The sequence below is a fragment of the Erithacus rubecula genome (assembly GCF_903797595.1).
Source record: "Erithacus rubecula genome assembly, chromosome: 5".
Lineage (NCBI taxonomy): Eukaryota > Metazoa > Chordata > Aves > Passeriformes > Muscicapidae > Erithacus > Erithacus rubecula.
Genome location: NC_136687.1, coordinates 63,393,245 through 63,407,223, shown reverse-complemented (window position 1 = coordinate 63,407,223; position 13,979 = coordinate 63,393,245). Strand labels below are relative to the sequence as shown.

At 50.0% G+C, this 13,979-nt stretch overlaps 1 protein-coding gene across 1 annotated transcript in view; it reads left to right on the top strand.

Annotated features, from left to right (window-relative positions):
• The first annotated feature begins 4,952 nt into the window (after positions 1 to 4,952).
• Positions 4,953 to 13,979, top strand: part of FAT4 (FAT atypical cadherin 4) — a 115,707-nt gene continuing 106,680 nt past the window's right edge. The window contains exon 1 of the mRNA XM_079305970.1: positions 4,953 to 10,364. Coding sequence (XP_079162096.1) covers positions 5,082 to 10,364 — 5,283 coding nt within the window. The 5' untranslated portion in view covers positions 4,953 to 5,081. The remainder of the gene's footprint in view (positions 10,365 to 13,979) is intronic.

Genomic DNA, 13,979 nt, shown 5'->3' with positions numbered 1-13,979 from the left:
TTTTTATTTTTTTATGACTAAGTAGCATATTATGGAAAAAATACTATTAAAGCTTGGTGGTTTTTTATTTTTTTTTTTAATTTTAAATTTACTCTTTCAATTTATGGCTTTCCAAACCATAATAACATGTATGCATTCCACATATTTCAATATTTCCCAGTTACTTTACAAACTCCCTATTTGATCTGTGGAAGTTTAATTGTGACAATAGAAAAGAGAATTATACAAGTCCTTTGTTGCAATTTAAGCTTTTGCATCTTGTGGCAAAGAAATCAGAGGACTTTAAAAAAAAGTGAAACAAAAATAACTACTAGCTTTGGGACTCTCTTTCTTTTTCCTGATCATTTAAGTTATCCTTAAGTGCCAGAGATCAGTACATTTTTTGGATTTGAACAGCAGGATTTCCACTTTTTTTGTGGTAGAGATTTTTCACTGGAACTTTTTACTTTCTTTTTCTGTTCAGGAGAGATGGGATTCACCTGTTCATTTGATGAAAATTTGAGTGGAATAATGCTGAATTTAACACTTGAATTGTTGAGAGGATTTTTCAAAACTTTTAAAAATGTGGCAGCTGCTGACTTCAGCAGGGTTTTGCCAGCAACCAAGCCATGAGCTATTAAAAAAAAAATCCCAAATCTTAATTAAGAAAAAAAAAAGCCACAGCCACAATATACAGTTAAGAACACTGTGGGGTGCTCTAGCTGTTAAAGGAAAAAGAAAACATGGTGTTGCAGAGCAGGTGTGGAAAAATTAAACTACTGAGTTCAGACCAGTGTATTTCTAGGCTATAAAACATGGCTGGAAAAACACTTTAATATTCTTTTTCCAAGCAGAGCGAGTCTATTAAGTAATAAATATCAAAAAGCCAATTCAGCTCTCATTAGTGTGACTGGGATGGGAACTGAAAATTGAATCAGGCTCTGAAAGTGAGATGCTGCTGCCCCTGTCTGGGAGGATGTGATTCTCAGTGGCACATTAGGACTGCCCCCATCTGAATTGTTTAGTGTCAGAGCAAGTGGAACTTGAATGATGTTACAGTTCTCATAACAGCAGCAGGATCATGGTGTATTATCTATCTAATAAGGCAAAGGTAGGGTTCAACACCTATTGATTTAAATCAGCACCATTCTGACTGCTAAACTGCATCCTGAGAAAAATGCTACAGTAATATTTTATTCCTGCAGCATCAAAGGAGAGAGTGGTGGAGCAAAGGTGTTTTTCACTCTATCTGTCTCTAACTGAGATATAGAGTGGTGTTAAAAATTCAAATGCAGTTAGTAAAAGGGACCAACAGAGAAAAAAATTCAGTAGGAGAACCGAAGAAAAATAGCTTTGCTCATTCATCAAACACAAGCTGTACTCTCTTAAGAAAGAAATGTCTCACATCAATGAAGACTTCAATGAAGTTGGGGCCTGTAGATGATCAGAGAACCATTTAGGTTGGAAAAGACCTTTAAGATCATTGAGTAAACTGTAATGATGCAAGTGTGGGCAGGATTCCAGCTGCCTTCAAGGAATAATGAGAATGCCCAGTGCCAAGTCTTGCATCACTCAGGAGAACAGTGCATCAAGCAGAGCTCTTGTGCTCTTACCTCCAGCTCATCAAATATAAAACACAGAAACCTACCTGCCAGATCTGCTGAATTCATAACCAGTTCCTGTTCTGGCTGCAGAATAAATTCTCTCCCTGTTGTGATATCCAATTGCAACCCTGAGACCTCCGAGGGCTGTGTGATATAATAGGTATGCATTCAATTTTCATTAGACTTACCCAAGGAAAAAAAAAATTTGCTTAGACATTTTTTTCTTCCCTACAAAGCTTTCCACTTCATTCATCAGCCCTCTGCTTCTGTGCTGTCTGTGCCTTCCAGCACAACATTTCAGCAGCATCGTGGCCACTCCAGGAAAAGCAGCGTTGGAAGCACATTAAACGTGACAGCCAGATGTGTTGATCTGTTGACAAGGGACACTGAGGTCCTTATTGAGACTTTGCAGTGGATGGGAGCTGGACAGTGCTGGGATTCGACTGCTGCTTCCATATCTGGAGGTGAAAGCCTGATGAAGTGTTGGGAGGTGTTATCAACAGAGCTGGAGGCAAGACAAAACCTGCAAAAATGGCCCATTCCACGTTTCCATTCCTGCAATTGTAAGTGGTGGAGTGCTGCTTAGCACAGTCTTAACTCTGCCTAAATGTGTTTGTGTTAATCTAAAAGGGGTCAAAACTCAACTCACACTTATGCTGATGAACCACCAGAGTAATCCCACTGACATGCGCAGACTTTATTATAAAGGTATTGCTTAATCCAAAGCTGCTTAATTTCCAATAGGCTTTTTATTAGCTATTAAAATAACTTTTGGAAAAGTGCAGTTGCTTTTCAAACATCTCCTAAGTTTGGCTACATTTGAAACAGCTCACAGTAAAAAAACCCAAAAAACCAGTTGCAATGAGAAAATTATTTTTTAAAAATTGCCTATAATTATTTTCTGTAAAGTTTTGTAAGACTTTTTATAAACATTTGGATTTAAAAAAGCTACTTCCTGAATCCTACGAAATGGAATTTTGATATATTGAAACACTTTAAGCATTTAAAGGATGTTCTTTTTTTCTTTTGTGAATTATTCATCTAGAACAACATTTTTACATCCACAGGTAAAAAAGGCTTAAGCAAATTATGTTTTTTAAGAATTTCTGCGATATTTACATTTATCACATCAGTTCATTGATGCAATTGCAAATATTAAATTACACAGCCTGTAAACTGGCAAATAGATTTTGTTTGATTCACTCTCATGAGGAGCAAAACATTGCAATGTATCTCTTTCATTTAATATAATGCAAAGGACAGATATGATAATTCTGGGATCTAATACTGACAGACACTACTTTTGTGTTTCTAGAGTAGCAAAAAATAGTGCTTTAAAACCTATTGTCTAGATATTCTCCTGGTTTGGGGATTTTCTTTCTTGCCCAGAATTTTAGCCATTTTGCTTACCTATGATGTGCAATATTTAAAAAGCTGATGTATTGCTTTTGTGTATTTGAATTTTCATATTTTTGCAGCAGCATTTCTTATTTTGACATTTGAGAGAAGAACCCAGAAGAGCTTGAACAATGTCAGAACAAGATCGTGCCTGTCCCACATGAAAAATAGTTGGTTAGTGATTCATTCTATTAATTAGGGAAAGAAGCAAAGTCCCTTTCAGGGTCAGAATGTTACTCCGTGCTTTGGACTGGGAGGTCAAATTTTGATGATGAAAAAATCCCATGTACTGGGGAAAGAATTCCAGTGATTAAGATGTGGTGAATGCTCAAAGAGCAGCTCTAGTGAAAGCTGATGTTAACTTCTGTTGGTAATCCTTCCCCTCCAGCCTATATAATCTTATTTCTTCGTGAATAGTGTATTTTATAAATACACTTTTTATTGAAAAAAAATAAATTGTAATAGAAGTAAAGAAAGCTCTTTTCGAGAGCACCCAGCTGCAGGCAGGGCTCGATGCTCGCCTGTAGATGGAGTTAAATATCAAAGAACTGGTACAGCGCTGGATCCGGGCAGGACAGCGCGGATGATCCGCTCCCGGCTGTCCCACCGATTTATCTCCTCGCATAGAGGAGAGGAGGAGGAGGTGTTTGCACCAAGAATAGCTTGTGGATGATTTATCTCCTACTGAAAAACTTTTCTAGGAAAAGCAGAGAGAGTCGAGGCACAAAAGCGCTTCTCCAGGTCGGTAGCAGGCGCTGAGAAATGAAAAACTAAACAGGCTGAGGGCAGCGGTGTGCCAGAGAAAAGCATCACTGCCGTGCAGGGAGGGGTGCTTCCAGCCTGCTGTGGCCACGGGTGTGAGCATCCAGCCCTAGAGGGATAGAAACAGGGATTTGCAGGAATTACTGGCCTGAGGCATCCCTTTGTTAGGTCACAGTTCGGAACAGAACCACCTCTTCTTCCTTACTGATTCCAGTCCGGATTGCTGCTAATGTTAATTTGATTCCCTTTCTTTTATCATATCCAGGATACCAGCGGGGAACAAATCGCCTTTGACACCTCATCCTTCTACACTCCTTTACTTTATTTTCCACTTCTTTTCTCGCTTTCCTGACTTTTCCATGCAGGAAAACACACTACCAGGTTCGCCAACTCCCTCACAGGGATAAATAAACTCTGTGTAACTTGCTGATCTGTTATGCGATTAGGGTGGATTTACCTCGTCGCTCTAATTGCTAGATTTACTTTATCACTTGAATTGCTAGATTTACATCGCCACTTTAATTGCTATCTATAGATTTGTGTTCACGACCCCTACTTGTACTTAAAGATGAACTCGTGCAAAATTAAAACTGCCAGGGCAAGGAAAAGGAGCTTTTTCTGGTTTTTGCAGGCTTTTTGGGATGGAAGACGGAGGGGGTTTGGGTCGGACCGCCGGTTCCCGGGGATGCCCGCGGCGCCGGGCGGCGGCAGAGGGCGCTGCCGCCCGCGGGACCGGCGCCGCATCTTCCCGGGATAACGGGTCCCGCGAATTCCTCCACAACTGCCTCCGAACCAGCGGCGTCCACCCCCGGCGCTCGGGGCAGCCGGGCCCGCTCCGCCCCGCTCGGTTTCCCCTCGCTCCCCGCTGCAGGCGGGATCTCCCCGCTGCCCGCTGCCCGCCCGTCCCGCCGCCGCCGGGGCGGCCCCTCGGTGCGGGGCGGGCCCGGGGCGGGGCGGGCGGAGCGGCGGCCAATGGGCGGCCGTGGGGGGAGCCGGCCCGGGCGTCAAGAGGGCCGGGACCCATGAGCGCCGGGCAAAGTTGGGTCCGGGCGGGCGCGGATCGCGGAGCGGCGGGGCCATGCCGGCGGGGCGGCGGGCAGGCGGCGGGAGCGGCGGCGGCTGCTGAGCGGCGATGCGGCGCGGCGCCCCCGGCCGCCCCCCAGCCCCGGAGCGGCGGCGGGAGGAGCGGCTGAGGCAGAGCCGGAGCGTCCCGTGAGCGCCGGGTGCGCTGCCGTCCGCGTCCGGAGCGCAGCGTCCGCGGTGCCGGCAGAGGCAGCGGGAGCGGGGCGAGCGGCGCTGCCGGGCCGCCCCCTCGGGGCGCTGCTCCCTCTGGTCGCCATGGGCCGGCCGCGGGTCGCCGCGGGCCGCGGGCCGCCGCTGCTGCTGTCGCTGCTGCTGCCGCTGCTGCCGCCGCTGGGGAGCGCCGCCGCCGCGGAGCCGCGCCAGGTGTTCCGGGTGCTGGAGGAGCAGCCGGCCGGCACCTGGGTGGGCACCATCGCCACCCGGCCCGGCTTCACCTACCGCCTCAGCGAGCACCACGAGCTGTTCGCCATCAACGCCACCTCGGGCGCGCTGCACACCCGCGCCACCATCGACCGCGAGAGCCTGGCCAGCGACGTGGTGGACCTGGTGGTGCTGTCCAGCCAGCCCACCTACCCCAGCGAGGTGCGCGTCCTGGTGCTCGACCTCAACGACAACGCGCCCGTCTTCCCCGACCCCTCCATCGTGGTGACTTTCAAGGAGGACACGGGCAGCGGGCGCCAGCTCATCCTGGACACGGCCACGGACGCCGACAGCGGCACCAACGGCGTGGACCACGGCTCCTACCGGATCGTGGCCGGCAACGAGGAGGGCCGGTTCCGCCTCAACATCACCCTCAACCCCAGCGGGGAGGGAGCGTTCCTGCACCTGGTTTCCCGCGGAGGGCTGGACCGGGAGGCCACCCCCACCTACCAGCTGCTGGTGCAGGTGGAGGACAAGGGCGAGCCCCGCCGGCGAGGGTACCTCCAGGTGAACGTCACCGTGCAGGATATCAATGACAACCCGCCCATCTTCAGCCAGGCGCTGTACCAGGCTCGGGTGCCCGAGGACGCGCCCGTCGGGGCCAGCGTCCTGCAGGTGGCCGCGGCCGACGCCGACGAGGGCACCAACGCTGACATCCGCTACCGCCTGGAGGGAGGCGACGGCAGCGGCGCCGGGGACGGGGCTGGCAGCCTGCCCTTCGAGGTGGACCCCGAGAGCGGGGTGATCCGCATCCGGGAGCGCCTGGACTACGAGGCGCGGCAGCAGTACTCGCTGACCGTGCAGGCCACGGACCGCGGCGTGCCGGCGCTCAGCGGCCGGGCCGAGGCGCTCATCCGCCTGCTCGACGTCAACGACAACGAGCCCCGCGTCAAGTTCCGCTACTTCCCCGCCACCTCCCGCTTCGCCTCCGTGGATGAGAACGCGGCCCCCGGCACGGTGGTGGCCCTGCTGACGGTGAGCGATGCCGATTCTCCCGCGGCCAACGGGAACATCTCCGTGTCCATCCTGGCGGGGAACGAGCAGCGGCACTTCGAGGTGCACAGCAGCAAGGTGCCCAACCTCAGCCTCATCAAGGTGGCGGCCGCGCTGGACCGGGAGCGCATCCCGGCTTACAACCTTACCGTGGCGGTGGCGGATAACTACGGGGCCCCGCCGCCCCCTCCGGGCTCTCCGCCTTCCGTCTTCACCCCCGAGGGAGCCGTGGCGGCTCCCGTCAGCCGCTCCTCGGTGGCCAGCCTGGTGATCTTCGTGAACGACATCAACGACCACCCGCCCGTGTTCGGGCAGGCGGTGTACAGGGTGAACATCAGCGAGGACGTGCCCCTGGGCAGCTACGTGCGGGGCCTGAGCGCCACGGACCGCGACTCGGGGCTCAACGCCAACCTCAAGTACAGCATCGTCTCGGGCAACGAGCTGGGCTGGTTCCGCATCAGCGAGCACAGCGGGCTGGTCACCACGGCTGTCCCCGAGGCGGGGCACGCCGCAGGCAGCGCCAGCTCCAGCGGGCTGGACCGGGAGACTGCCTCTCAGGTGGTGCTCAACATCAGCGCCCGCGACCAGGGCGTGCAGCCCAAGTTCTCCTACGCCCAGCTGGTGGTGACCGTCCTGGATGTCAATGACAACAAGCCTCGCTTCGGTCAGCCCGAGGGTTACCGCGTGTCCCTGGCGGAAAACTCGCCCCCAGGGACTGAGCTGCTTGTCCTGAGTGCCAGTGACGGGGACCTGGGGGACAATGGCACTGTCCGCTTCTCCCTGCAGGAGGCCGAGCCGGCGCTGGCAGCAGCTGGCCCCTCCTCTGTCACCCCTCGCCTCACGTTCCGCTTGGACCCGGTTTCGGGCAAGCTCAGCACCGTCTCGCAACTGGACAGGGAGGAGCAGTCTCACTTCTCCTTGCAGGTGCTGGCCACTGATTTGGGCTCTCCTCCCCTCTCCTCCATAGCCCGAGTTAACGTGACCATCCTGGATGTGAATGACAATAGCCCTGTGTTTTACCCCGTCCAGTATTTTGCCCATATCCAAGAGAATGAGCCAGCCGGCACCTATGTGACCACCGTGTCTGCCACAGACCCTGACCTGGGACCCAATGGCACAGTCAAGTACAGCATCTCAGCTGGAGATACCTCCAGGTTTCAGGTCCATGGGCAGACGGGGGTCATCACTACAAAAATAGCCCTTGACAGGGAGGAGAAAACTGCTTACCAGTTGCAGATCGTGGCCACTGACGGTGGCCATCTTCAGTCGCAGAACCAAGCCATCGTCACCATCACTGTCCTGGACACACAGGACAACCCCCCTGTCTTCAGCCAGGGCACGTACAGTTTTGTTGTCTTTGAAAATGTTGCCCTGGGTTACCATGTGGGCACTGTTTTTGCTTCCACCATGGACCTCAACACCAACATCAGTTACCTCATCACCACGGGTGACCAGAGGGGCGCGTTTGCCATCAACAGGGTGACAGGGCAGATCACCACAGCCAGCATTATTGACAGGGAGGAGCAAGCATTTTACCAGCTGAAGGTGGTTGCTAGGGGTGGGGCGATAACTGGCGATGCTGTGGTCAATATAACTGTCAAAGATTTAAATGACAACTCCCCACACTTCGTTCAAGTGGTGGAAAGTGTAAATGTTGTTGAGAACTGGAAAGCTGGGCATACCATATTCCAGGCCAAAGCTCTTGATCCTGATGAAGGTGTTAATGGCATGGTCCTTTACAGCCTTAAGCAAAACCCAAAGGGCTTGTTCTCAATCAATGAACAAACTGGTGCTATAAGCCTAACGGGGCCGCTTGACATAAACGCTGGGTCTTACCAGGTTGAAATCCTGGCCTCGGATATGGGGGTGCCCCAGCTGTCCTCCAACTTTATCCTGACTGTCTCTGTCCATGATGTGAATGATAACCCTCCTGTGTTTGACCAGCTTTCCTATGAAGTTACTATTTTGGAGTCAGAGCCTGTGAATTCCAGGTTCTTTAAGGTGCAGGCTTCTGACAAAGACTCGGGAGTGAACGGTGAAATAGCTTACAGTATAATTGAAGGAAATGCTGGGGATGCCTTTGGCATATTCCCAGATGGTCAGCTGTATATAAAAAGTGAACTGGACCGTGAGCTTCAGGAAAGATATGTTTTACTGGTGGTTGCCTCTGACAGAGCAGTAGAACCCCTCAATGCTACTGTGAACGTTACTGTGATTCTGGAGGATGTAAATGATAACAGGCCCCTGTTCAACAGTACCAACTATGTGTTTTATTTTGAAGAGGAACAGAGAGGGGGGTCGTATGTGGGTAAAATAAATGCTGTAGATAAAGACTTTGGGCCGAATGGTGAGGTCAGGTATTCATTTGAGCATATGCAGCCAGATTTCGAGCTGAACACAGTAACTGGGGAAATCAGAAGCACTCACCAGTTTGACAGAGAAGCCCTCATGAGGCAGAGGGGAGCTGCAGTATTTAGTCTTACGGTAATAGCAACAGATCAGGGGTTGCCAAAGCCTCTAAAGGATCAGGCAACTGTGCAGATCTACATGAAGGACGTCAATGATAACGCCCCAAAATTTTTGAAAGATCTTTACCAAGCTACTATATCAGAACTGGCAGCAAATCTGACACAGGTGCTGAGGGTTTCTGCCTCAGATGTTGATGAAGGGGTTAATGGGTTGATTCACTACTCTGTAATCAAGGGAAATGAGGAAAATCAGTTTGCAATAGACAGCAGCACAGGCCAAGTGACCTTGGTGGGCAGACTGGATCATGAGGCTACTGCATCGTATTCCCTTGTCATCCAAGCAGTAGACTCTGGAGCCGTGTCCCTAAGCTCAACCTGCATGTTGAGCATCGATGTATTGGATGAAAATGACAACAACCCTTCCTTCCCTCAATCCACCTTGTTAGTGGATGTCTTGGAAAATATGCGGGTGGGCGAGCTTGTGTCATCTGTCACTGCCACCGATTCTGACTCAGGTGACAACGCTGACCTCCACTACAGCATCACGGGGACAAACAATCACGGGACCTTTAGCATCAGTCCCAACACCGGGAGTATTTTCCTCGCCAAGAAACTGGACTTTGAGACGCAATCTCTGTATAAGCTCAACATTACGGCGAAGGACCAAGGCAGGCCCCCGCGCTCCTCCACCATGTCGGTGGTGATACACGTGAGGGATTTCAACGATAACGCCCCTCACTTCCCTCCTGGGGACATCTTTAAATCCATCGTTGAGAACGTTCCCGTGGGCACCTCGGTGGTTTCCGTGAGCGCCCACGATCCGGACGCGGATATCAACGGGCAGCTGGTGTACGCCATCATCCAGCAGACGCCAAGGGGGAGCCATTTCCGCATCGACGGGGCGAGGGGCACCATATTCACCAACGCCGAGATCGACCGGGAGTTCGCCAATCTCTTTGAGCTGACGGTCAAGGCCACGGACCAGGCCGTTCCCGTGGAGTCCCGGCGGTTCGCTCTCAAGAACGTCACCGTGCTGGTGACGGACCAGAACGACAACGTGCCCGTGTTCGTGTCGCAGAACGCGCTGGCCGCCGACCCCTCGGTGGTGATCGGCTCCGTGCTCACCACCATCGTGGCCGCGGATCCCGACGAGGGTGCCAACGGGGAGGTGGAGTACGAGATCGTCAACGGCGACACCGAGACCTTCATCGTGGATCGCTACAGCGGCGACTTGAGGGTGGCCTCGGCCTTGGTGCCTTCCCAGCTCGTCTACAACCTCATCGTGTCCGCCACCGACCTGGGCGCCGAGAGGAGGAGATCCACCACCGAGCTGACCGTGATCCTGCGGGGCGCGGACGGGCCGGTGTTCACTCAGCCCAAGTACGTGACGGTGCTGAAGGAGGGCGAGCCCGTCGGCACCAGCGTGGTGTCCGTGCAGGCGGCCAGCCCGCGGGGCGCGGCGGCGCAGGTGGAGTACTACATCGTGTCGGTGCGCGGCGGGCAGCGCAGCCTGGGCCGCCTCTTCACCGTGGGGCGCCGCTCGGGCCTGCTGCAGACCGCCGCCGTGCTGGACCGCGAGCAGGGCGCGCGCCTCTACCTGGTGGATGTCTACGCCATCGAGAAATCGGCGCTGCTGCCCCGCACACAGCGAGCACAGGTAAAGCCTTACTCTGTCACTACTGTGCTTCTGCCTGGGAGCTGGCTCTGAGCAGTGCGGTGTCTCCAGTCATGGAAGTTCTGGCCATCCCGCCCTCCAATTTAGGTTGTCTCTCTCACCTAGCTCGCTGATGAGTATGGAAGTGGTTGTGTTTCTGTTCTTGGTGGTAAAAGTGTAACATTTTAGTTGGCAGCTTCCCTTAGCACAAAGCCGTTTGCCTTGACTGAAGGGTCTTTAAAGGTCTTCTGCCTGACTAGCTTGAAAAGCAAAGGGTGCAAACCAGGTGTGGAAAGTGATCTGTGAAGTACAGGTGTAGTACTTGCTCTGTCTTCAGTCACAGAGCTGATCATTCACACCATTCATGTCCTCTTCTCAGTAATACTGAGAAGCCAGGTGTGAAAAGGAGTCTTGTGTTTGCTTCAAGCTGCAGCATCTCCTGGAACTGCCTTCTGCACTTCAGCACCAGCCTCTGACCAGCCATTCCTGGGGGTTTGGGGCTGCCCTGCTGAGGGAGTCAGCCAGCAGAGGATGCTGGTAGAGTGTGCTGCTCCAACCATTTCCCTCTCTGGCTGAACATACTCCCCCAGTACTGCACACCCCTACAGATCCCCAGCCATGCTTCCTCCTGGGAGTTAAGTCTTACTTTTGGCACTGTGGTAGCTTGCAGGTTTGGGGTTTTTTTGTTTGATTTTAGCAAAAGTGGCATTTCCAATCCTTACTTGTCAGCTGTGGATTTTTTCTCTTCATAGCTGCTGTGTTGTTTCTTCTGCAGGTTAAATATGATCTGTGTAGGTGTGTAACCTTGCTCTCCTATACTGGCAGTGACACATCCTCTGTGAAATGATTGTCAGGGAATTTCAGCACTGTTCCATCTTGGATGTGATCCCATCCCAGTGTGCATGCAGTGTGGTGCTGATGGTCATGATTTGTCCAACAGCAGCATGTTGAAAAATGACCTGATTTAAATAGTGCATGCTGCTTTTATGAGAATATCCATGTTGTGCAGCAGTTTGTAAAAGCTACACTTTGATAATTTTTTCCTTACTATTATGTCACATTTTGTCTTGATGGAGGGTTGTTTTGAGAGTCAGGCCTTTGTCACTGGGCATTTGGATCATGACCCTTCAGCTCTGAATTTGAGCAAAGAGTTTCTTGATTAGAGGACTCACAAGAGACCCAACCCTGTGGCTGCAATGTTCTTACATGTTGTAAAAGCATTTAACATGAGTGTTTGCTGAGCAGGGAAGAGAGCAACCATTGAAACCTTGAACAACTTTTACACTGTTGAATGCAAACCACTTCTGAAATCACAAGCAAATGTTTTATTCTGTAAAGAACTTTGACAGGCATAATTGGGAGTAAGAATTTCCCATTACTGGTTGTATCTTTATAGCCTCTAAAATGTGCCTTCTCCCAAATGTAATTAGCTTACTGTGCTTCTTTATAAATGTATTATAAATTATAATCAGCTTTCTACTTGCAAAAACATAACCATATGCAGTCTTCCTCTTAACTGATGGGATTTGTCTGGAAGGCTTGTGCTGTCCAACACAAGAACTACTTCAGTGACATTCTTTGTGCAAGCTGACTGTCAGTGGGTGCTGAATAAGCAACACAGCTTTTTTTCCCACGTATTTATAAATATTTTTTTTTCTATTTAATTTTGTTTGTTGGTTTTGGTTTGAATTTTTTTTTTCTTGGTGGGGAGAAAACATGAATATTGTGTATTTTATTTCTTGTTTTATGAAGACTGTGTTGGGTTTTGTCTCGGTATGGTTGAAGAGAAAGGGAAGAATGGTAATAGGATGTTCTTAACAATGTCTACATAATTATTCTTCATTGTCTGGCACACTCTCTGCCCTGATGGCAGAAATTATCTTAATTGCACCATGTGGGAGAACCTCTGAGCACGGGGAGCTGCCCAGTGCTAAAGTGCTGTCTGAGATTGGCCAGCAGGGCAGAGAGGGTAAAGAAGTTAATAGTTCTTTTGTGTGATACAGACTGCAGCAGTGGGCTGGGGTGACAGATACCTGGTGTGAAATAGAGACATTTACAGTTTCCAAACAGAGACACGGCTTTGTCTTGCCAGCAGGCAGGAGAAAAGAAGAGTGCAACCACTTGAATTAATAATTAATCCTTGTCCTTGAGAAGTGGTGTGGTTTTTGTATCCTTTTTCCCCCCTAAATTTTGTCACTAATTTATTTTATTTATTTTTAAAAATAGTATCAAATATATGGAAAAGATCCACTTAGTGTCCTAACTGATGAAAAAAAGTATCTTTTCAATGTTTCTCATCCACTCCTGGGTTTTTCCCTGTGGGATCAGGTAAAGACCCACTGACTGCACAGCTCCCAGGGTGGTGTGTAGGTGCTTTGTGAAGTGTCCAAGGGCAGAGCTTTGCAGTGGCAGGAATCCCTTGTGCTGAACCCAACAAGCTGACATGCCTTGAAACTGAAGGTTTCTGTTACTTTCAGTAAAGTAACAACAAAAGTTTAGGAAACAGACAGGTCTGTTTACAAATTGTTGCTTTTTTTTAGCACTTGTTGTTACCTTGTGTGTGTTTGTGTTTGTTGTTACCATATGGAGAGAAAAGTGGTGGGGTGTGTATCAGGAAAGTGCAAGTGGTGAGGTAAAGTTTTCTTCAAATACCAAATATTTGAGATTTGTAAAGAAGATGCAAGTGCTTCTTCCAGTGTTAAGAGAATCTTCACTGTTGATCTCATGTAAAAAAAAAATAATGTAGCTGTCCTAAAGGGGTCCTTCAGTTTGCTAATGTTTCTGCTAGGAAAATCCCCTTAGCAATTGCTAAACTCCTTTCTTTTGGCATTCCGTCATAAATTCTCTTTCAACCTTTTGGGCAGGGCTGAGAGTTTTAATATTTATTTTATATTTATGATGTTATATTTAATATAGAATGATTGATGCCTGCTGGCATCACTTGCACACCCCATGGCTCCCCTCAGCCCTGGCTCCCCCAGCAAGGACCATGCTGCAGGATATTTTAGGTGGATGTATTTGTGTGTTGTCCCCTGGTTTGTGTCTGGCAGCAATAATAACAACCCAGGGACAATACCTCATCTTCTGTGCTGTGTTACCAGGGATTAAGAGGAATTAGACAGATCTCCAGTTTGCATGTTTAACCCTTCAGTGGGTGGCTTCCTTGGAGGGAGCTGTGGGCTTGCTTGAGAGGTTTATTGATTTAAAAATGGAAATACTTGGAGAGGCAGGTCAGTGGTCCTGTTAGTGCTGTTTACCTGGGAATGGTAATATCCTCTCAAAAGAGGGAGACAGGGAGAAATGAGACACTGGATTTTTCTTCTGCACTTGTACATTTGTGGCTTCATCCTGTGAGTACTTCATGATTGGCACTGTTGGGAATCTTGCACTTTCAAGCCAGGGAAGGTTTTGTTCTTTATCCAGGCAAGATGTGGGGATTTCAGGCAATGCTTAGTGAAGATCTGCACAGAGGAAAAGGGGTGGCCTGCTGGGGCCACTGAAGGTGACACTTGTCCAGCCAAGCTGGCTGATGGAAGGCTTTACATTTAGCTAGGGAAGTTTCACTTCAGAGAAATCTTATCTTGGCACGTCTCTTATTTACCAGCACAAATAAGAACA